Source organism: Aspergillus stella-maris, assembly GCF_047715825.1.
Source record: "Aspergillus stella-maris strain CBS 113639 unplaced genomic scaffold BDV14scaffold_18, whole genome shotgun sequence".
In the NCBI taxonomy this organism is placed as follows: Eukaryota; Fungi; Ascomycota; class Eurotiomycetes; order Eurotiales; family Aspergillaceae; genus Aspergillus; species Aspergillus stella-maris.
In genome coordinates, this window is record NW_027396812.1 from 374,745 (window position 1) to 397,076 (window position 22,332).

General features: G+C 54.2%; 1 protein-coding gene across 1 annotated transcript; it reads left to right on the forward strand.

Moving 5' to 3' along the window:
- Nucleotides 1-133: 133 nt before the first annotated feature.
- Nucleotides 134-22,063, forward strand: BDV14DRAFT_198827 (uncharacterized protein; the record flags this gene model as incomplete). The annotated part of the gene is made up of 3 exons (XM_073773061.1): nucleotides 134-8,614; nucleotides 8,675-17,131; nucleotides 17,192-22,063. The coding sequence occupies 3 exons, from the start codon at nucleotides 134-136 to the stop codon at nucleotides 22,061-22,063; spliced, it is 21,810 nt and encodes a 7,269-aa protein (XP_073629667.1).
- Between the last annotated feature and the right edge of the window lie 269 nt (nucleotides 22,064-22,332).

Consider the following 22,332-nt stretch of genomic DNA (forward strand, 5'->3'; position numbering starts at 1 on the left):
CAGCACTAATGGCAAGCCCTATATAGGTCTCGAGCCAGCATATTGTTAGTTAGGCGACAGCAATTACATCTCTCCCTGATTTTTTGTCTTTTTTTTCGGTTCGCCTTTGAATAACCTGTACACTACCCCTAACATGCCGATCACAACGGGAACAACTACAGACATGAGGGATAATAGATTTGTGGTCGACGGCATGAACTGGCCACACGATATGGAACGGAGACGCGCATTTACAGAGATGTGCGCGGAGGCATTGAAGGTCGAGGTAGACGACTTGGACGAAACTGGCTCCTGGGTAGCACTGGGAGGTGATTCAATGGCTACCATCAACCTAATTGCACAATGCGAGGAGCGTGGAATGAGGGTCAAGACAGCGGATGTGATTCGGTGTGCTAGCATTACGGAGCTGTTTGAGACCATCCAGTATCTACAACCTTCCGAATCAATCGGCCGCAAGGAAGTCGAACCTGAGGATGCTGATGCAGCACCGTTTACACTATGGCCGGAATACCGAAACGCGACGACAACAGAGGAAAGACAAAAACTTATAAACGAAGTGGCGAGGCAATGCAATTTAATTGCCGATGATATTGAGGATGTTTATCCCTCCACACCATTACAAGAAGGCCTAATGGCCATCACATCCCGGACCCCCGCCGCCTATGTCGACCGTCGCGCTTTTACCCTCCCCCTCACCGTTGACATTGCCCGGCTTCAAGCGGCGTGGGAAGCCCTCACGGCTAGGACGCAAATTCTCCGCACACGGATTATCATCGGCCCTCATAGCGGGCGATCGCTGCAAGTGGTGACACGCGACGAGGTAGTCTGGCGAGAGGCTATGACACTGAATGAGTACTTGGTGGACGATCGTCTGGATAGGATCACACTCGGTCAGCCCTTGTCTCGGTGCGGTTTAATCCAAGATAAGCGTGCACATGGGGAGGAAGGAGCTGTTTTTGTATGGACAGCGCACCATAGCATATACGACGGATGGAGCGCGCTACAACTCTACCGGCAGTTGGCCGCGATCTACAATTCCGAGGAGCTGTCTCCTGTCGTCCCATATACACGATTTTTGCGTTATCTGCAGCAACAGGTTCCCGACAGCGCGAAGCAGTACTGGCAGGACCAGCTCCATGGGGACGAAATCATGGTGGATTGGCCGCCTATCCCCACAGCAACATACCGGCCCAGACCGCGTGCCCAGTTTCAGGCCAATATCCTGCTCCCTGATGTATCCTGTTCGGGGCTGGTCATGATGTCGGCCGTGCTTCGTGGAGCCTGGGCCTTAGTGATGGCCCTGTACAGCGGCTGTAATGATGTGATCTTTGGGGTTACCCTATCCGGCAGAAATGCCCCCGTCCCACAGGTTGCAGATATTACCGCGCCTTTGATAACGACGGTACCAGTACGGATCCGCGTTGACCACGAGTTAACGGTGGCCGAGTTTCTGGACAGGATTCAAAGGCAAGCTATCGAGATGATAGACTACGAACATACGGGTCTCCAGCAAATCATGACTCTTCTTCCCGAGTACGCGCCCATACTGGACTTCCGCAACCTGCTGGTCATCCAACCCGCCGTGGAACGCGACATCTACCAGGCCTTCCCTGGACTTTCACCGGTCAATATTCCGCTGGACGATTTCGACGGCTACGGACTCAATGTGGAGTGTACTCTCGGACAGGACCAGATCGACATTGAGGTGAGTTATGATGAGGAAGTCATAACAACAGCTGCCTTAGCGAACGTGGTGGATCAATTTTCGACCCTCGTTCGGAAGATGTGCAGCTCTGATGCCCAGTCAGCCTCGGTCAACGGAATTCTGACCCTCTCAACTCAAGACGCCGAGCAGATCAAGATATTGAATGCCGACGTTCCTTCTCCCGTGCTTCGGTGTATCCACGATCTTGTGCAGGATCAAGTACGATCCCGACCGACAGCGATAGCAGTTGACGCATGGGACGGTCAGTTCACATACGCTGAATTGGCTAGCCACAGTATGCGTCTGGCGCAATACTTAACGGCTAGCCATGGAGTGGGACCCGAACAGACTATTGGTCTATGCATGGACAAGTCCAGGTGGGCAGTGGTGGCGATGTTAGCTATTCTATATGCTGGAGGAGCTGTCCTTCCACTCTCAGGAAGCCACCCACTACCGCGACTCCGGGGGATTGTTGAGGATGCTCATGCAAGCGTAATTCTTGTCGACGGTTCGCAAGCAGCCCGGATGACGGGGATAGACCGGCAATTGGTAGTGGTGAACTCCGTAACCGTCGGGAACCTGTTGACCCCGAGAAATGATATCCGCGGCAGAACGATACCGAGTAATATGGCCTGGGTGATGTATACGTCAGGCAGTACGGGTACGCCGAAAGGTGTTGTGCTGGAGCATCAATCGCTCTGCACGAGTCTTACAGCCCATGCAAAGGCTATAGGAATCACTGAGCGTACTCGCACGTTGCAATTCGCGGCGTACACCTTTGATGTCAGTATTATGGATACTTTCAGCACCCTCCAGGCAGGTGGTTGCGTGTGCATACCTTCGGAAGAAGAGCGGCTTAATCGCCTTGTGGAGACGGCCAGTCGGTTGGAGGTAAACTACGCAGAGCTCACCTCGACAGTAACAGAGATGCTTTCACCATCTCAGGTTCCATCATTGACCACCCTAATCCTCAGCGGTGAACCCTTGAAGCCTAGTGTCTTAGCTACTTGGGCCAAACACGCACGAGTATTCAACTCCTACGGGCCTACAGAATGCTCGATTACAGCCTCGAACAGTCGGCAGCTATTTAACCATCATGAAGCGCGCAATATCGGTGCACCCATGAAATCACTCTTCTGGGTGGTACGGACGGATAACCATCAAGCCTTATGTCCAATTGGGACCCCAGGGGAGCTCCTGATTGAGGGTCCTCTGCTTGCGCGCGGCTATTTGAACGATGAAACAACGACCAAAGATAGCTTCATCACCGAACCTAGTTTCTTGGAATCACTGCGCTTGGAACGTACAGGGCGCCGGATGTATCGTACTGGCGATTTGGTTCAGCAGGAACCAGACGGATCGCTGCTCTATATGGGGCGATGCGGAGACCAGCAGGTCAAAATCCGCGGCCAGCGGGTTGATGTTGGCGAGGTCGAGCACCAAATCACTCAGCGCCTACCAGGTGGAAAGACGGTAGCGGTAGAATTGGTTGGTCAAGGAAGTCAGCTAAGTTTGATGGCCGTCATTGACTTTGCTGGCGAGACACCCGCGATGGCGGCACCAGTCTTTGAAGCCCTCCGAGAGGAGCTCCTTCGCGTCCTGCCACAGTACATGGTCCCTACACTTTACATGCAAACCGATCAGATGCCTATCAACGCCTCGGGGAAACTTGATCGACGAGGTCTACGGGCCCAACTTCAAGCTCTACCTAACGCTGAGCTGCAGGGGTATGTGCTGAATTCGGGACCTAAAAGCGCTCCCTCAACCGCAATTGAGCACAAGCTTCAGGCGCTATGGGCCGAAACTCTCAAACTCAACCCTGCTAATATCGGAAGAGAAGACAGCTTTGTGCTTCTTGGGGGTGATTCAATCGCCGCGATGCGTATGGTCTCGTTGCCGGCTGCGCAGGAATTGCATCTGAGTGTGGCTGATATCTTCCAGCATGCGGAGTTATCAGGTCTCGCTCGTGTACTCGAGGGACGCCATGTAAATGAGAATGTACAGGAAGCGGACACAGCACCGTTCGCTCTTTGGGATATCAAGCAGAATGAACGGATGATGCGGGTCGCAAGCTTAGCGGCTCAGTGTTGTGTCGCTGCCGACGAAGTTGAAGATGTACTTCCTTGCACGGCAATGCAGGAGGGACTTATGGCTCTAACTATTCAGCGACCTACAGCCTACGTAGGCCGGCAGGTTTACAGGCTGGCCACTTGGGTTGATACGCATCGTTTTCAAGAAGCATGGAAAACGGTAGCAAGCCATACCCCAATCTTACGCACACGCCTCGCGGTTGACCAGGCCTCTGACTCCCAGACCGGGGGACTGGTTCAGATTGTTGTCGGCGAGGGGCCGCCGTGGAAGTACAGCACAGACTTGGACGAGTACCTAGCCTGTGACGGGGCCGAGGGCATGGCGTTGGGCCAGCCGCTCGTGCGGTTAGCCCTAGTGCAGCAGGAAGAAGAGCGGTTCTTTATCTTCACGGGCCACCACAGTGTTTATGACGGGTGGAGTGCGTCCTTGATGTATCAGCGCCTGGCTGAAACCTATCTCAACAACCGCATCCCGTCTTCTACCGTGCCCTACTCGCGATTCGTCCGGCATCTCTTGCAACAAAACCCCGCGTCTACGGCAAGCTACTGGTCCAATCAGCTGGAAGGGGAGGCAGTCGTTGACTGGCCATCATTACCCCGTGCGGATTATCAGCCGAAACCTATGCACAAGGAGACGCACACGATAACACTCACTCGCAATACCAGTACCTCGACGCGTAGCCAATCAGAGATGCCGCACACTCTGCGAGCGGCATGGGCCCTGGTGATGGCGACATACGCCGGCGGCCACGGTAACCGCGTGGTGTTTGGTGCGACAGTCTCAGGCAGGAACGCGCCCGTCTGGGGAATCTCAGATATGGTCGGGCCTACAATTACAACTGTGCCTGTACCTGTGGAGCTTGATACCCAGCGAACCGTAAGCCAGTTCCTCGAGACTGTCCGGAAACAGGCGGCGGATATGATTCCCTTTGAACAGACGGGGCTGCAGCTTATCCGGAAACTTGTCCCAGATTCCTGCCATGCAGCATTGAAACTAAGGAACTTGTTCCTTGTTCAGCCATTGCCTAAAGGCGAGGAGAGGGATACCCTTGGGATGACGCCCTTACCTGTGACGCTGGAGGGGTTCGACACATACGGGCTTACAGTTCAATGCTCGCTTGGCCCCGACTCAGTGACAGTGGAGATGCGCTACGACGAGAATGTGATCGCTAGCCCCCGAGTGAAGAGGATTCTAAAGTGCTTCGATCATGTTGTGAATCAGCTATACAGCAAACAGAATGATGCCCTGCCCCTAGGAGACCTTTCCCTTCTAAGTGCGGAGGAAATAGAAACAATTTCGCGGTGGAATCAGATTGCGCCTAAGCGGATGGAACGTTGTATACACCACTTAGTCGAGGAGCAGATCGCAGCACATCCAGACTCCCTAGCCATCTGCGCCTGGGATGGTGATTTGACGTATTCTCAGCTAAACGAACAAGCGACGCAGCTTAGCCGATACCTTCGAGGATTGAAGGTTGGTGCAGAGCGCATGGTCGGTTTGTGCATGGACAAATCCAAACTCGCCGGAGTTGCCATGCTGGCGATTCTTCAAGCGGGTGGTGTTGTTGTTCCGTTTGGCGTCAACCACCCCGTAGCCCGTATCGAGGGCATTCTGGAAGACACAGACGTTGAAATCATACTGGTAGATGAACAACAACGAGACCGCCTGTCGACCCTGCCCAATGTGCAGCTGGTGGTCATAGAGCAGAGCTTTTTAAACGCCTTTATGACTCAATCCATAGAGTGCGAGTTACCAGTGAATGTCACCCCCGACAACGCAGCCTGGGTCATCTATACGTCTGGGAGCACGGGGAAGCCAAAGGGAGTTGTCTTGCAACACAGGGCCTTGTGCAGTAGTATCCGAGCTCATGGTGCACGCTTCAAGATGGGCAGACATACACGTATGCTCCAGTTTGCAGCGCATACCTTCGACGCCTGCATCCAGGATTATTTTACGACACTCGCTTTTGGTGGAGTGGTCTGCGTAATCAGCGAGCACGAACGCATGAGTGATTTGAGCACGGCCATTCGCAAGCTAGGAGCGACGTTTGCGACCCTTACCTCTACAGTGGCGCGGTTCATTGATCCAAATGATGTGCGCTCCATGCAACAGCTAGCCCTAGTTGGCGAACCAGTCAAGCCCGATGTAGTCAAACGCTGGCTCGGTCATGTCACAGTACTCAACGCTTACGGCCCGTCAGAATGTTCCATTCACTCCACCTGCAGCGAGCCCTTGACGGATCCCAAGCAGTCCGCCATCATCGGTACGGGAATGGGCTCCCGTGTCTGGGTGGTGGATGTCCAGAATTATAACCGGCTCAGTCCCATTGGCGTGCCTGGTGAATTACTCATCGAAGGACCGATCCTGGCAAGGGAGTATCTCAACGACCCGCAGAAGACTGCAAAGGCATTCATCACCAACCCAGCATTCCTAAAAGAGCTCAGTCCCTCGTACAGTCTCAATGAGGGCCGCATGTACCGGACGGGCGACCTTGTCCGCCTTGATGAGAATGGATCTCTCACGCACCTCGGCCGACGCGACACACAGATAAAGATCCGCGGACAGCGCGTCGAGGTTGGGGAGATCGAATACCGGATTACACAGCAGCTCGCTGGAGTTAGATCGACAGCTGTTGAGCTCCTGGAAGACGCTGGAAAGGTAAGTCTAACGGCGGTACTGGATTTCGCCTTGGATAGCGACCTGCGCCGGGGGCCGGCTTCTGAGATCGGTGTCCTCTTACCTTCACCAGCCTTGACAGCCGGCTTGCAACGTCTGCGAGGATCACTGTTTCAGGTCCTGCCAATCTACATGGTGCCCACTGCATTCCTACCCATCGTGGACATGCCACTCAATGCGTCAGGAAAGCTCGACCGGCGAGCGGTTCGAGCTCTGTTAGAGAGGATCCCGCCTGAAGAGCAGCGGCAGTATCTGTCCGTATCTGCTGATGAGTCCACTGCCACTCCATCTACACCGATAGAGAGTCAGCTGCAGGCGCTCTGGGCGGATATGTTGCAGTTGCCAGTCACCCAAGTTGGCATTCACGACAACTTTTTCCAACTCGGCGGTGACTCGGTTGTCGCAATGCAGATGGTGGCTACGGAATCAGCACGGGTGTTAAAGCTGACTGTGGCAGATATTTTTCAGAGTCCGCATCTGGCCGGGCTAGCTAACCTTCTTAGTTCACGATGTTTAAAACAGGGGCGGGCTGAGGAGGAGAATACAGCCGACGGTGATCCAGAACCCTTTTCGCTGTGGTGCCCCAACGAAGACTTGCGGCGTCGACATGAACAACTTCAGCAGATTGCGCAGGATTGCGATGTGCTTGTTAGCAGTATCCAGGATGTGTATCCGTGTACTCCGCTGCAAGAAGCGATGATGGCCATCACCTCCCGGCAGCCCGCCGCGTATATCAGCCGCCAAGTATTCGAGCTTGATGCCGGCATTGACGTGGACAAGCTGCGCAGTGCCTGGCGGACATTAGGCCAGGCAGTCTCCACTCTCCGAACCCGCATTGTCATGAGCCCCGGAAAAGCCTCGACCTTAGTTCAAGTGGTTGTTGATGAGGAGATCGAATGGCAGATGTCCGGAAGCTTGCAGGGCTATCTCGACCGGGACCAGCAGCAGGGCATGGCGCTAGGAGCACCTTTGATACGGTTCGGCCTCATCCACGAGAGCGTGTCTGGCCAACGTTTTCTGGTATGGTCGGCGCATCACAGCCTTTACGATGGGTGGAGCACCCGCCTGATCTATCAACATCTGGCCGATATTTATCACGCCGGCAGATTGCTGCACCCCCCCGCCCCTTTTCCACGGTTTATCCGCTTCCTAGCCGAACGAGACAACGCAGAGGCCCGCTCGGGAAGTGCGAAATTCTGGTCCAATGAGTTGGAGGGTGAGGCGATGAGCAACTGGCCACCTCTACCTCACGTCGACTACCAACCGCGGCCGGGACACGAGATAATCAAAGTCGTGCTGCTCCCTCAGAGTGGCCCTAGCCAGATAACTACACCTGCGAACGTGGTCCGCGCTGCTTGGGCTATTACAATGGCGCAATATGCAGGACATGACGATGTAGTCTTTGCAGCAACCGTCTCTGGTCGAAACGCCCCAGTGCGGCAAGTAGGGAACATTGTGGCCCCAACAATCACGACTGTGCCTGTGCGGATTCGAATCGACTGGAAAGATAAAGTCAATAGCTTTTTGAACGCCATTCAAAGGCAGGCCGCTGATATGATACCCTACGAGCACACCGGCCTACGCACAATCAAGGCGATCATTCCTCCCCACCTCGTCCCTGCTCTTGACATTCGAAACGTGTTGGTGGTGCAAACAGCAGGCGAAGCCGAGACCGATGCCGCTCCTTTTCCAGGGGTACAGCCGCTCTCATCCGGCGCCGCTGCTGATTTCGACAGCCATGGCCTGACGGTGGACTGCACCTTGAGCGCCACGCATTTAAGGGTGGCTTTCCGTTTTGATGAGGTCATCCTCCCCACAGCACTCGCGGAGAATATACTTTCACATTTCACGCACGTGGTTCAGCAGCTGTCTGATCCGTTCCTCGTCGAGGGGCGAACATTGGGGGATATGGGTCTGGTGAGTCTTGAAGACAGAACCCGCATCTTGGAGCGGAATGATGCGGTTGATATCTCTCGCTGGAACGCATGTATCCATGACCTCGTCGGGAAACAGGTGCTGGCTCAACCAAGTGCGCCAGCCGTGTGCGCCTGGGATGGCGACCTAAGCTACAAAGAATTGGCCAGCTATGCCTCTCGCTTGGCACATCAGCTTATTGCCCTCGGCGTGGGCCCTGAGAAGAAAGTGGGCTTGTGCTTAGATAAGTCACGGTGGGCTGTAGTGGCCATGTTAGCGACTCTACAGGCAGGAGGTGCCATTGTTCCACTGGGAGTCTCACACCCTCTTTCACGAATCGGGGTTATGATTGAGGATAGTGCGGCTGTCGCCATTCTGGTTGATGAGCAGCAGCACCGCCGACTGGCAGATCTTCTTAGCTATATTCCCCGGGTAATCGTGGACCCCGAGAGACTCGAAAGACTGCCCCCGCAGAGCGCTCCTGTAACGGGCGTATCACCAGACAATGTAGCGTGGATCAACTACACTTCGGGAAGCACAGGTGCACCCAAGGGGATGATCTTGGAACATGCCGGGTTGTGTACGAGTATGAGGGCGCAAGCTGCCAGGATGCATATTTCCAACAAGACACGAGCTCTGCAGTTCTCGCCCTTTACGTTTGATGTCAGCATCTCTGACTTCGCGGCGACCCTTATCTACGGCGGCTGCGTGTGTCTTCCGTCCGAGAGTGATCGAATGAACAACCTGGCGGGCAGTATCCAGGCAATGACCGTTAATTTTGCCAGTTTAACCCCGACAGTGGCGCGGCTTTTAGCGCCAGCTCAGGTGCCAACGGTGAAGACATTGGCGTTCACTGGCGAAGCTGTGAAACCCGATGTTGTGGCTCTCTGGAAGAGCGTATCCGGCGTGGCGCTTTACAATACATATGGGCCTTCGGAGGGATCCGTGTGCACATGTAATGGCCCAATTCCGGGCCCGGAGGAAGCAGAAAACATTGGCACCCCCATGGCAACTCGACATTGGGTCGCGCAGCCTCATAACTATCACCAGCTAGTCCCTATTGGTGCGCCAGGGGAGCTTTTGATCGAGGGACCCCTTATCGCGCGAGGATACCTCAACAACCAGGAGAAAACAGCAGCTTCGTTTGTTCCCCCGCCAGGCTTCCTGACGGAGCCATCTGGATACCGCATCTATAGGACAGGGGATTTGGTCCGCCAGAACAATGACGGATCATTCACTTATCTAAGTCGCCGAGACACACAAGTGAAGATCCGCGGCCAGCGCGTCGAAATTGGCGAGATTGAACACCAAGTTGTGAATCATCTGGCAAGCGCCCGGAATGCTGTCGTGCATTTGCTTGACGCGTCTGGTCTGGTTGCCGTCGTCGAGCTGCGTGAAGCGGGAACAGTGGCAGAGATTGAGCCAGCCGGGACTATCGCGCCCTCACCTGCTTTGGGCTCCCAGTTTTCCAACTTGCGGCAAACGCTTCTTCGTGTCCTGCCTGATTATATGGTTCCGGCCCTCTTCGTGCCGGTCCCGAGCATTCCCACGAATGTCTCTGGCAAGCTGGATCGCCGCGCAGTACACGAGCTGCTGGTGTCGCTCCCTATAAACAGTTTAGGCCGATGGACCGCCGAACATGAGAACTTGCCTAAGGCGAGCCTCAGATCAGCAAGCGAGATGGAAAAAATGCTCCAGGAACTGTGGGCGCGCATGCTCAAGGTCCCTGTCGACAACGTGAGTCCACAGGACGACTTTTTCCGACTAGGAGGGGACTCTGTCACAGCAATGCGAATGGTAGCGGCTACAGCTCGCACCAGTAGCCACCTTAAGCTGGTCGTTACCGACATCTTTCAGCATCCTCGATTGTCGGATCTTGCCCATGTGCTCGAAGAACGAGTACGGAATAGTCTGGAGCAGGATGATAGACGGAGTACTGCACCTATAGATTCGAAGCCGTTTGCATTGTTCGCGCATGGGTTAAATCTAGATACGCAAGGGCGCCAACAACGACTTACCACAGTTGCAGAGCAGTGCGGCGTCGCGGTTGAGCAGGTGCAAGATGTCTACCCCTGTACACCCCTCCAAGAAGCGCTTCTGGCCAACACTTCGCGTCAAGAAGCAGCTTACGTCAGTCGCCAGAGCTATGTCCTTTCGAACAATATAGACCTTGCTCGCTTTAAGGCAGCGTGGGAGGCGCTAGCAAAAGCCAATGCCATCCTCCGCACGCGTATAGTGATCAGCGCGGAGGGAAGCTGGCAGGTGGTTGTGAAGGGCCCGATTGAGTGGCTATCCCACTCGGGGGCTCTGGAGGAATATATCCAGCAAGATAAGGCCCATAGAGTGGGTTTAGGGCAGCCCTTGGCACGGTACGCCATTGTGAAAGAACCCTCCGGCGATCTGTTCTTCGTATGGACGGCCCATCATAGCATCTATGACGGCTGGACGGTCCGCCTGCTTTGCCAGGAGCTCATCAACCTCTACAACCGCGAAGACCATGTACCACAACCAATTCCATACACCCGCTTCATCCGCTATTTGCTCGAAATCAACCGGGCTGACAGCCTCGAGTTCTGGAACCAACAACTTGAGGGCGACGACATCGAAGCAGATTGGCCGCGACTGCCCCATGTGGGCTACGAACCACGACCCCGGTCGTCTCTCAACGTGGATATTGCCAACCCGGGTAACAATGAGAGTAGCGGTATCGCCATGGCTAACATCCTTCGCGCTGCATGGGGCTTGGTCATGGCACAGTTCTCCGGTCATAACGATATCATATATGCAGCCAACGTCTCTGGTCGCACGGCACCTGTGCCAGGGGTTACTGATATCATCGGCCCGACTATGGCTACTGTACCGGTCCGGATGCGTCTCAACCTTCAAGCCCTCATGACTGTGGAGAGCTTCCTTCAGGACGTACAGACGCAGTCGCAACGGATGGTCAATCATGAGCAGACGGGCTTATTCGCGATGCGCAATCATCCCAACTTACAACTTCGCAATCTGCTGGTCATCCAGCCCGCTGAAGAGAGCGACACGGTCCTTGACTTCCCCGGGATCGAGGTCGTTCCGGGCGCTGTGGAGGACTTTGACAGCTACGGAATTAATATCGAGTGCGTGCTAGGAAGGACAATCAGAGTGCAGGCTCGTTTTGATGAGCATATCGTGACTTCAGCCTACGTGAGGCGCGTTCTGGATCAGTTTGCATATATTGTGGAGCAACTTTGCGACCTAGGGTTAAGGACCCTGCCCTTGCAGCAGCTTAACCTACTGAGTCCCCATGATCAGCAGCAGATCTCTACCTGGAATGCCGCGGCTCCTAAAGCCGTCGAGCAGTGTGTGCATGAGATGGTTGAGGAACAGGTTCTAGCACACCCAACTGAGCTAGCCATATTCGCATGGGACGGAAAGTTCACGTACCACGAGTTGGCGCACCTGGCTCAGCTCCTAGCTGATCAGCTTGCCAGCTTCGGTATTGGCCCAGAGCGCATGGTTGCGGTATGCATGGACAAATCTAAGTGGGCAGCTGTGGCCTTTCTAGCAATTCTCAAGGCCGGCGGTGTCGTGGTACCCCTTGGTGTCAGTCACCCGATCCTGCGCATCGACACGATCCTTAACGATACAAAATCTGACCTGGTTCTCGTTGATGCAAAGCATCACCATCGCCTCGGTGTCAGTGGTATTCTCCGACAGCAGCTGCTCGTGGTCGACGATAGCTTGCGACAGGACGGTGCTTCGCGTCCCTCGGCCGGCCAGCTGGCAACGTCAATTACTCCGGACCACGCAGCGTGGGTGATATACACTTCAGGAACAACGGGTCTGCCCAAAGGTGCGGTTCTCGAGCACCGAGCCTTGAGCTCTAGCATCCGGGCCCACGGTGCTCGTTACAAGTTCGGCCCTCACACCCGGAAGCTACAATACTCATCGCATACGTTTGACGGGACTATTGAGGACTACTTCACCACTCTATCCTGGGGAGGTCTCTGCTGTGTGCCCTCGGAAGATGACCGTCTTGATATGCACAGGCTCACCGCGTTTATGCGAGAGACGGAGGTGAATGCTTTAGCAACAACCTACACCGTGGCAGGGCTTCTTACCCCCGACGAGGTTCCCAGCCTACAAACACTCGTGCTGGGCGGAGAGCCAGCTACGGTGGAGGTAACAGATACCTGGAGAAGCAAGGTGGATCTCTTCAACTGCTACGGCCCCTCTGAATGCACGATCTTCTCATCAGCCGCAGGCCCAAGGAAGGATGTGGCAGAACTACACAACATCGGTCAGCCAATTGGAACACGCCTTTGGATTGTCAATCCTGATAAACCGGGCTCGTTGTGTCCGCTGGGAGCTCCAGGAGAGTTACTCATTGAAGGGCCCCAACTTGCCCGTGGGTATATGAACGATGAGGTCAAAACAAGCGTAGCCTTCCTCACAAATCTAGAATTTATGCGGCAATTCAACATCCCGCCAAGCACTCGGGTCTATCGCAGCGGTGACATTGTGCGCCAGAAGGATGACGGCTCCTTTGTATATGTCGCCCGACGCAACAACATGCAGGTGAAGATTCGAGGCCAGCGGGTGGAAATCGGCGAAATCGAACACCAGATTGGTCTGCATCTAGCTGAAACCAGGGCAGTTGCTGTTGAGCTGCTCCGAAAAGGGGTCCATGGGCTTCCTGTACTTGTTGCTGTGATTGACTTTGCCGAGAACAGCCAATATCGCCTGGTCGGTGGAGACCAGAAGTCGGTGCCGAAGGAAGAATTGCAACCCCCTACGCCGGCAGTGCAGCAGGCCTTTACAAGACTCCACGTTGCACTATCACAAGTCCTACCCAGCCATATGGTGCCGTCGATCTATCTGCCTGTCACACAGCTACCTCGGAACCTCTCAGGCAAGTTGGATCGCAGAGCCCTACGGGAGCTGTTGGACCAGATATCTTATGAAGCCGCTCATCAATACTTGGGCATGAACGTTGGGGAAAAGGCCGCACCGTCTACGGCGATGGAGAGAACCCTACAGGCCCTGTGGGGTCAAGTCTTGGGAATTGACGACATCAAGCGAATTGGGGTCCATGACAACTTCTTCCAGCTGGGTGGGGACTCGGTATCGGCCATGCTCCTTGCTTCCATGGCGCAGCAACAAGCACAGCTGCAGTTGACTGTCCGGGACATTCTTTCGCACCCTTGCCTGTCTGATTTAGCCAGCCTCTTGACCGAGGGTACCCCAGCAGAGGCTACCACAGAAACCGACCCGGAGCCATTCTCACTGTGGTGTACTATCCCTGACGAGGACCTATCAAGTATTGCTTTAAGGTGTGGTGTTGCAGCGGAGCAGATCGAGGATATATACCCTGCCACTTCATTGCAAGAAGGATTCATTGCCGTCACCGCGCGTCAGTCAGCTGCCTATATCAGTCGCCAAGTTTACAAACTGTCAGCAACTCTACTAGATCTTGATCAATTCAAGGCATCGTGGGAGACACTGGTTAATACTACCCCTATTCTACGCACTCGTCTCTCGATCGGACGAGATGGCCACGCCATCCAAGTTGTGGTTCGAGATTCAATTAGCTGGAGATATGGCACTGACCTCGATGCTTACATCGCTCAAGATCGCGAAGAGGGCATGAGACTGAACGAGCCCTTGGTACGATACGCGGTCATCATCGGACCTACATCAGCCAGCTGCTACTTTGTTTGGACAGCCCACCACAGTATTTACGATGCCTGGACGATTCGCGCCATAAGCAAGTCTCTTGCAGAAATATATACATCTACCGACCACCATTCCACCCCACACCCAACGGTTCCATTTTCTCGATTCATCCGGTATTTGACAAAGATTGACACCGAAGAAATAACAGACTTCTGGTCTAGACAACTAGCCGGTGATGTTGTGGCAGATTGGCCTCCGCTACCGCAGAGTGACTACCAACCCTTGCCACGCCGCCGGATCCAAAAGACCATCAAAAAACTTGGGCTTTCCTCAGTCATTTTGGAGTCTACCACTCTGAGAGGAGCCTGGTCAATTGTGATGTCGCAGTATGCTGGCTCGAGCGACGTAGTTTTTGCTGCCACCGTTTCAGGACGCAATGCTCCAGTGTCCCTGATCAACGACATTGCAGGGCCAACACTCACAACCGTCCCAGTCAGGATATCTGTTGACAGCAGCCTGAGCGTCACCCAGTTCCTGCAATCAATTCAGAAACAGTCGACAGATATGATCCCGTATGAACAAGCCGGCCTACAAAGAATTAAAGCTTCGATACCAGAGGCCAACCAGGGCGCTTTAAACCTCCGCAATCTCCTGGTCATCCAGTTGGCAGCCGAAGCAGAAAGTAACGCTATCGCGCTGCCGGGCTTGGAGGCCCTACCAGCGCCATTCGAGGACTTTGGCAGCTTTGGCCTGCAGATCGAGTGCACTCCCATTCCTGGGTCGCAAGCAATCGAGGTCGATATCCAATATGACGAGAAAGTTATATCTGCCACTGCTGTCACCAGAGTAGCGGAGCATTTTGTGCATGTCGCAGAGCAGCTTTTCAATCCTGATTCAGTCGAGTCCCCTCTGGCGGAGATCCAGCTTCAGCTCAGTTCTGCACACAAAGATATAGTCCTGCGCCAGAATACTTGCGTCCCACCTCACGTCAACAGGTGTATCCATGAGATGGTTTATGAACGTGCGGCATTGCAGCCCAACGCACCGGCCGTCTGCGCGTGGGATGGAAATTGGACTTATGCAGAGGTAACTAACCTCGCTGCTTCATTTGCTTCCTACCTGTCCACAGAGCTACAGATCGGACCGACGCAGATGGTTGGCGTCTGTATGGACAAATCCAAGTGGGCTGTGGTCGCCATGCTTGCTGTTCTCTGCGCGGGTGGCACTGTGGTACCACTAGGCGTCAGTCATCCTCTCTCTCGGATTCAAGACATGGCACAGGACACGGGGCTAGGAGTCATCCTAGTGGATAATAAGCAGCGAGAGAGGCTATCTGATCTCAACTTATGCTTGATCGCGGCCGACGCGGAGCACATTCAGGGGTGTCCGGTCCTGGGCGGGCAAGAGAGAACATCCATGGTCCCAAAGAGCGGAGTTAGGCCAAAAGATATTGCCTGGATTATCTATACTTCTGGCAGTACTGGAACTCCCAAGGGCGTCATGCTCGAGCATCGTGCCCTAGCCACAAGTATGGAGGCTCATGGATCTACATTTGCATTTGGGACACACACGCGGATATTGCAATTCGCGGCACACACATTTGATGCCGCTATCCAAGATGTGTTTACCACTCTTTACAAAGGTGGCTGCATTTGCATCCCATCTGAACACGACCGCGTCAACCGGCTCACACAGTCAATGGCATCCATGAGTGTCAACTGTGCCACATTGACATCTACTGTCGCGTCTCTTCTGGTGCCTGAAGAGCTTCCTTCCATGCAGACCATGATTCTGGTCGGCGAGCCGGCGACACCAGCTGCTGTTGAGCTGTGGCTACCGCATGCCACAGTGCTCAATGCATATGGCCCTTCTGAATGTTCGATTCATTCCTCCTGCAGTGACCCAATCACTGACCCTGCGCGTGCCCTTAATATTGGTCGACCACTCGCCACATGCTTCTGGGTGGTTGACCCGAACAACTACCACTCTCTCCGCCCAATCGGCGCCCCAGGTGAACTCCTTATTGAAGGTCCCATCCAGGCGCGAGGATACCTCAATGACATAAACAAGACTAACGCGGCATTTGTCATCGACCCCGATTTCATGACACAGCTCGGTCTATCAGGAAGCCAGCGCCGGCTGTACCGAACTGGGGATCTCGTGCGGCAGAACGACAATGGAACCCTAACATATATGGGACGCAGGGACCTCCAAGTCAAGATCCGCGGCCAACGAGTCGAGGTCGGTGAGGTTGAATATCAAATCCAACGAAAGCTGCCCGGCACTCGAACAGTGGCTGTTGAGCCGCTGGAGCATGGGGACAGGGATAAACACATCACACTCATTGCCATAATGGACCTGAGCGATGCCCCAGTAACTGACGAACTAAACACGACAAAGGCGCCAAAGTCCTTGCCGGTAACCGCTTCTCTACAGGCCATATTTCATGACCTCCGCCACTCTCTCCTCCAGGTTTTACCGGCTTACATGGTGCCCGCAGCGTATCTGCCTGTGGACCGTATGCCGATGAATGCATCTAACAAACTGGATCGACGTGCGATTAGGGAACTGATTACGCACCACACACTGGAAGATTTGCATCAATATCTCGGAGGGAGCACGGATGATATTGTGAAGACTGCGCCTCGGACACTAATGGAGCAACAAGTGCATGCTCTGTGGGTCGAGGTCTTTGGTCTTCCCAAGGACGCGGTGGGCGTCTACGACAACTTCCTTCAGCTAGGCGGGGACTCGCTGACTGCGATGAGGATTGTTGCCGCGGCAGGGCAGACCGCGGAAGTCCAAGTCTCTGTGGAAGATATCTTCATGCATCCAACTGTGGCTGACCTCGCATTGGCACTTTCTGAACGTGGTTCAGATAACCGGGCGGCCGGCCAAGAACAGGAGGACCCGGCACCATATCAAATATGGGTCGAGCAGAACAACTTCCCGGCCGATCAGCTTGAAAGACATCTGGAAGCCATCGCAGCACAATGTGAAGTTGACCGAGCTTTCATCAAAGACGTTTACCCGTGTACCCCCCTGCAGGCGGGTTTGATTGCCATCACTGCGAGACAGTCGGCGGCGTACGTAAGTCGGCAGGTGTATAGCATGAGCAGCAGCATTGTAGATCGCGCTGCCTTCCAACAGGCGTGGCAGCGGTTGGCTGCCGAAACAGATATCCTGCGCACTCGGATTGTGATGGCAACGGATTCGTCCTCCCAAGCCCTGCAGGTTGTCGTGAGCGATAACATCCACTGGGAGGTCGGCACAAATCTGGACGAGTATCTGCGCAGAGACTCTGAACGAGGAATGGCCCTAGGTGAGCCCCTCGTGCGATATGGCATTGTGGAGGAACCGTCTGGCATGTCCTACTTCATTTGGACTGCCCACCATGCTCTCTACGACGGATGGACCCTCGGAGCCCTCAGCAAACGCCTAGGAGATATTTTCCATAATCGGGCCCTTCCAACTCGGTCTGTGCCGTATTCTCGATTCATACGCTATTTGCAACACGATCGTTCGAGCTTGGAATCTAGTGCCAGCTATTGGCGCGAGCAACTACAGGGGGATGCGATTGCAAATTGGCCACGTCGACCCGCACTGGATTACCAGCCCATGCCACAGAATAACCTAAAACGCACTGTATCCCTAGGATCTGGTCAGACTTTGGTAACAACACCGACCATTCTACGGGCCGCGTGGGCGCTGGTCATGGCGCAGTATGCAGGCCACAAAGATGTAGTTTTTGCAGCTACCGTTTCGGGCCGCAGCGTGCCAGTGGCTGGAATCGCAGACATCCCAGCACCGACAATCACCACGGTTCCAGTTCGAATTCAGGTTGATGGAAGCAGATCCGTGGCAGATTACCTGCAGGCCGTACAGCGACAGGCCATAGACATGATCTACTACGAGCATACAGGGCTTCAAGCTATCAAAGCCCTTGTTCCTGATCTGGCGTCTAGCCTCGACGCAGGCAGCTTGATGGTCATTCAACCAGCAGATCAGAGCACTATGGAGTCCGGTCTTGACTTCCCAGGGCTGGACACGGTCCCAATGCCAACCACGCCGTTTAACAGCCACGGTGTCACTCTCGAGTGCAAGCTTGGGACCCAGGATGTCACACTGGACATCCATTATGATAGTAACATCATTGCTCCTGAACAGCTTACCCGGGTAGTTGACTATTTCGCTTCATTGATCCAGCGCCTAGGCGATCCAGCCGCGAGATCATCGCCGGTGGCCGATCTCCTGGCCGTCAGCGAGAAAGACGAGCGCCAGATTCGCACGTGGAACTCAACCGTTCCACCACGCCTAAACAAGTGCATCCATGAGCTTGTGCAGGAACAAGCCGCCCGGACGCCTGGTAGGATTGCAATTCAAGCCTGGGATGGACAGCTCACTTACCACGAGTTCTACCATCACGCTGCCAGCCTTGCTCACCGTCTGGTAAACCTGGGAGTGAGGCCAGAATCACTTGTAGGCATCTGCATGGCAAAGTCAAAATGGGGTGCTGTAGCAATGCTGGCCATCATGCAAGCAGGAGGGGCGATCATGCCCCTGGGAGTATCACAGCCTTTGGCACGCATCCACACTATCTTGGAAACGTCGCAAGCAGCGTTTATTCTAGTCGATGAGAAGCAGATGGGTCGATTGAATCAACTCAACACAACAGGCCAAGCCCCGAAACTCATCCCCATTGGTGAAGAACTCCTGAAGGAGATCCCGATCTACACTCAACCACCTGCTACTGGCGTCACGCCAGACAACGCCTCCTGGGCTATCTTCACCTCGGGCAGCACCGGAACCCCCAAAGGAGTCATCATCGAGCATGGTACAATGTCCACCAGTCTTGATGAACAAGGTCGCTGGCTCGGACTCAGCCAAGAGACTAGATTCCTGCAGTTTGCCTCCTACACATTTGATAATGTGATTACCGACACCTTCGCCACGACGAGTTTTGGTGGATGTGTCTGCATTCCCTCTGAGAACGATAGGATGAATCGACTTGAGGAGGTCATGGTGCAAATGGAGGTCAACACGGCGATGCTTACATCCACCGTAGCCCAGCAGCTCTCCCCAACTCAACTCCCGCCGATGCAGAAGCTCATCTTGACAGGCGAGCCATTGCGCGCCGACGTCGTCCACCGCTGGCTTGGCCACGCCGAAATCTATAATGCGTACGGACCGACAGAAGGCTCAATGAGCACTTGCACCCGGCCGTATAGCAGTGCATTCGAAGTCAGCAATATAGGACATCCTCTTGCCACCCGGCTGTGGGTTGTACAGCCGGACAATCCCCATCTACTCAGTGCAATTGGAGCTCCGGGTGAGCTGTACATCGAGGGCCCCTTCCTAGCTCGAGGCTACCTCAATGACCCTGCTAAGACTGATGCTTCGTTCCTCATAGACCCGTCATTCACGCAGAGGCTTGGTCTTACCGGACGACGCGTCTACCGCACTGGAGATCTAGTACAACAGAATGAGGACGGCACACTGACCCATCTGGGCCGCTACGACTCGCAAGTCAAGATTCGAGGCCAAAGGGTGGAGATCAGCGAGATTGAGTACCAGGTCACTCAGCACCTACCCGAGGCCAATGCAGTGGCCGTACTTATTCTCGACGAGAATCCGATAAACCTCGTCGCAGCAGTGGAATTTGACTTGGAGAGCCCCCATCGTCTGGGACCACAAAGTGCCTTGAAGGGCTTGCTGGCTCCGACAGAGGCAATGCGCGTTGAATTTACCAAGCTTTACGGGAGCTTGTCACAGGTCCTGCCCATTTACATGGTCCCCACTGTCTTTATCCCCATGCATGAGATGAGCCGAAACTTGTCCGGAAAGCTGGATCGACGCCTCGTACAATCCTTGTTAAAGGCAATTCCTACCACTGAGCTTCGGCAGTATCAACTAGGGGATGGACCGAAGATAGCCCCCTCAACTGCGATGGAGCGGCAGTTGCAGGCCATCTGGTCAAAAGCACTTGACCTGCCAGAAGACGAGGTCGGCGCCCACGACAATTTCTTCCATATTGGCGGCGACTCCCTTGTGGCGATGCGCATCATTGCCATGGCCCGCGCCCAGAAGCTCAAGTTTACGGTCGCCGATTTATTCAAATACCCGTGTTTGTCTGAGCTAGCACAGGTCATCGAGGATCGCACAGCAGCTAGCAGCATTACACTGGCTGCAGATGATGAACCTGCTGCTCCTTATCCTTACTCCTTGATTGCGGCAGATAATATTGAGATGTATCTCCAACGGATTGCTTCTTGCATGCCAGGGCGCAAAGCGCAGGATATACTCGATATCCTGCCGACAACTGACTTCCAAGCCTTGACGGTGGCAGAAGCCTTGGCCACCCCAGGAACGGCCAATTTTGCTCATTTTTTCCTCGACGGGGATGGTGCATACGATGTCGAGGCGCTACGGAAGAGCTGCCTGCAGCTGATTGAGGCTGTACCGGCGTTGCGAACCGCGTATGTCTTCAACCAGGGCCTGCTGCTACAAGTGGTCCTACAGGCTTACGAGCCAGAGATAAGAATTCTTCAGACCAACAATGCAACGATGGAGGAGGTCACTAGCGATCTCATCAGCAAGCAGATGTTCCAGCCCCCGCAATTGGGAGAACCATTCACGGCGATAACGATCATTGAGGAGCCCGCCAGCAGCCGTCATAGAGTTGTTCTTCGTCTGACACATGCAGAGTATGATGCTCTCTCAATGCAAAACCTATGGCAGCAGCTGCGCGCCCTGTACGAGGGTACAACTCTAAAGCGACCACCGACCTTCACCTGTTTCCTCTACAACCAGCGACAGAAGATTACCACACAGACTTATAACTACTGGCGAACACTGCTGGAACAGTCAGCTATGACACCATTGAACTCGCCAACGCCAATACCGGCTAGTACTATCGGCCATTACCCTTCAAAGGTGGCGCAACTTCGTCCATGTAGGGTCCACATAAACAAATCCTCCGTCGAAGGTATCACGAGCCCGGTTTTCATCAAGGCCGCCTGGGCGATTGCCTTGAGCCAGATGTCCAATTGCCAAGATATCATTTTCGCGGACACAGTCTCCTCACGCGGAACCGTCGACGAATCTCTCATGGAAGCCATAGGCTGCTGTGTGACACTCCTTCCTGTACGCGTCAAGCTTACGCCTGAAACCTCGCTGCAAGAGGTCCTCTTGCAACTCCGAACGCAGCAGATCGAGAGCCTCGAACACGCGCAGCTTGGGTTCCGAGAAATCCTCCATGAATGTACTAACTGGCCGACCTCTACGCGGTTTACATCTGCTGTTAACTGTATCTCCGAGGGGGCCGATGGCGCATTCACTATTCGCGGTACCAACTACCGGCTCTCAAACTTTCAGGCAAATGATGCGACATGGACGGTTGACTTGGGGGTCACTGCCGTCATGCGTGATAATGGTGACGTTGATCTGCGAATGGCTTACCTGGCCGCACGGGTATCCGAATATGCAGCGTACAAATTCCTCAACACCTTGCGAGATACATTGCAGGCCTTTCTTGATTCCCCTGGTCTTCTTGTGTCAGACATTATTTCGAGAGCATCTGGAGCATCCCTTGGTGACCGAAAAGGAGCTTCGGATCCCAAGATCAAGATGATAGAGCCAGAGCAGGAGCCAGAGCCACTCGAGTCGACGGATACAATGACATACTCGGAGCTGAAGAAGACACCCGAATGGGAGGAAGTCCTGCGAGGCAGAAGAGGCGTGGGTAGCCCCGGTCGCACGAACCTTTCGTTCTCGCAACGAGGGGGTGATCTCCTAGACGCGTTATATCTGTCAGCCCTTCGGAAGTATGCAGACCCGGGCAGGCATATCTCAGCAATGGCTATTCTAGAAGGGTCTAGCCATGAAGAGGCAAAGGAACCAGCTTCGGTAACTTCTTACAAAGACAGGTATCCATCTTTAGGGATGTTCTGGAGCAGAATCAAATTGCGGTACAAGAAGATGGTGTCTCTTTCACGCCAAAAGCGGACAAGAGTCATATTATAGGGGATGATTTGTTTAGTATCGATACATATAGACCTGCTATTATCTGAATTCATTATTTTACTGTTATATTGATGGTCATCCTAGTCAAGATAAGCTGACGCCGAAATAATCATCGTGCCATAGCCCCAGGCGGCCCCCCGCCCCCCCCTTCCCAGGTGTCAGACAATGCTCTGAAGAACATAAAAGGAGCCCCCCCTCTCTCTGTAATTGCAGCTACTCAACTCGTTACTCATTTCTCACACGCCCGGTCCGTTACCTCAGCTCAACCA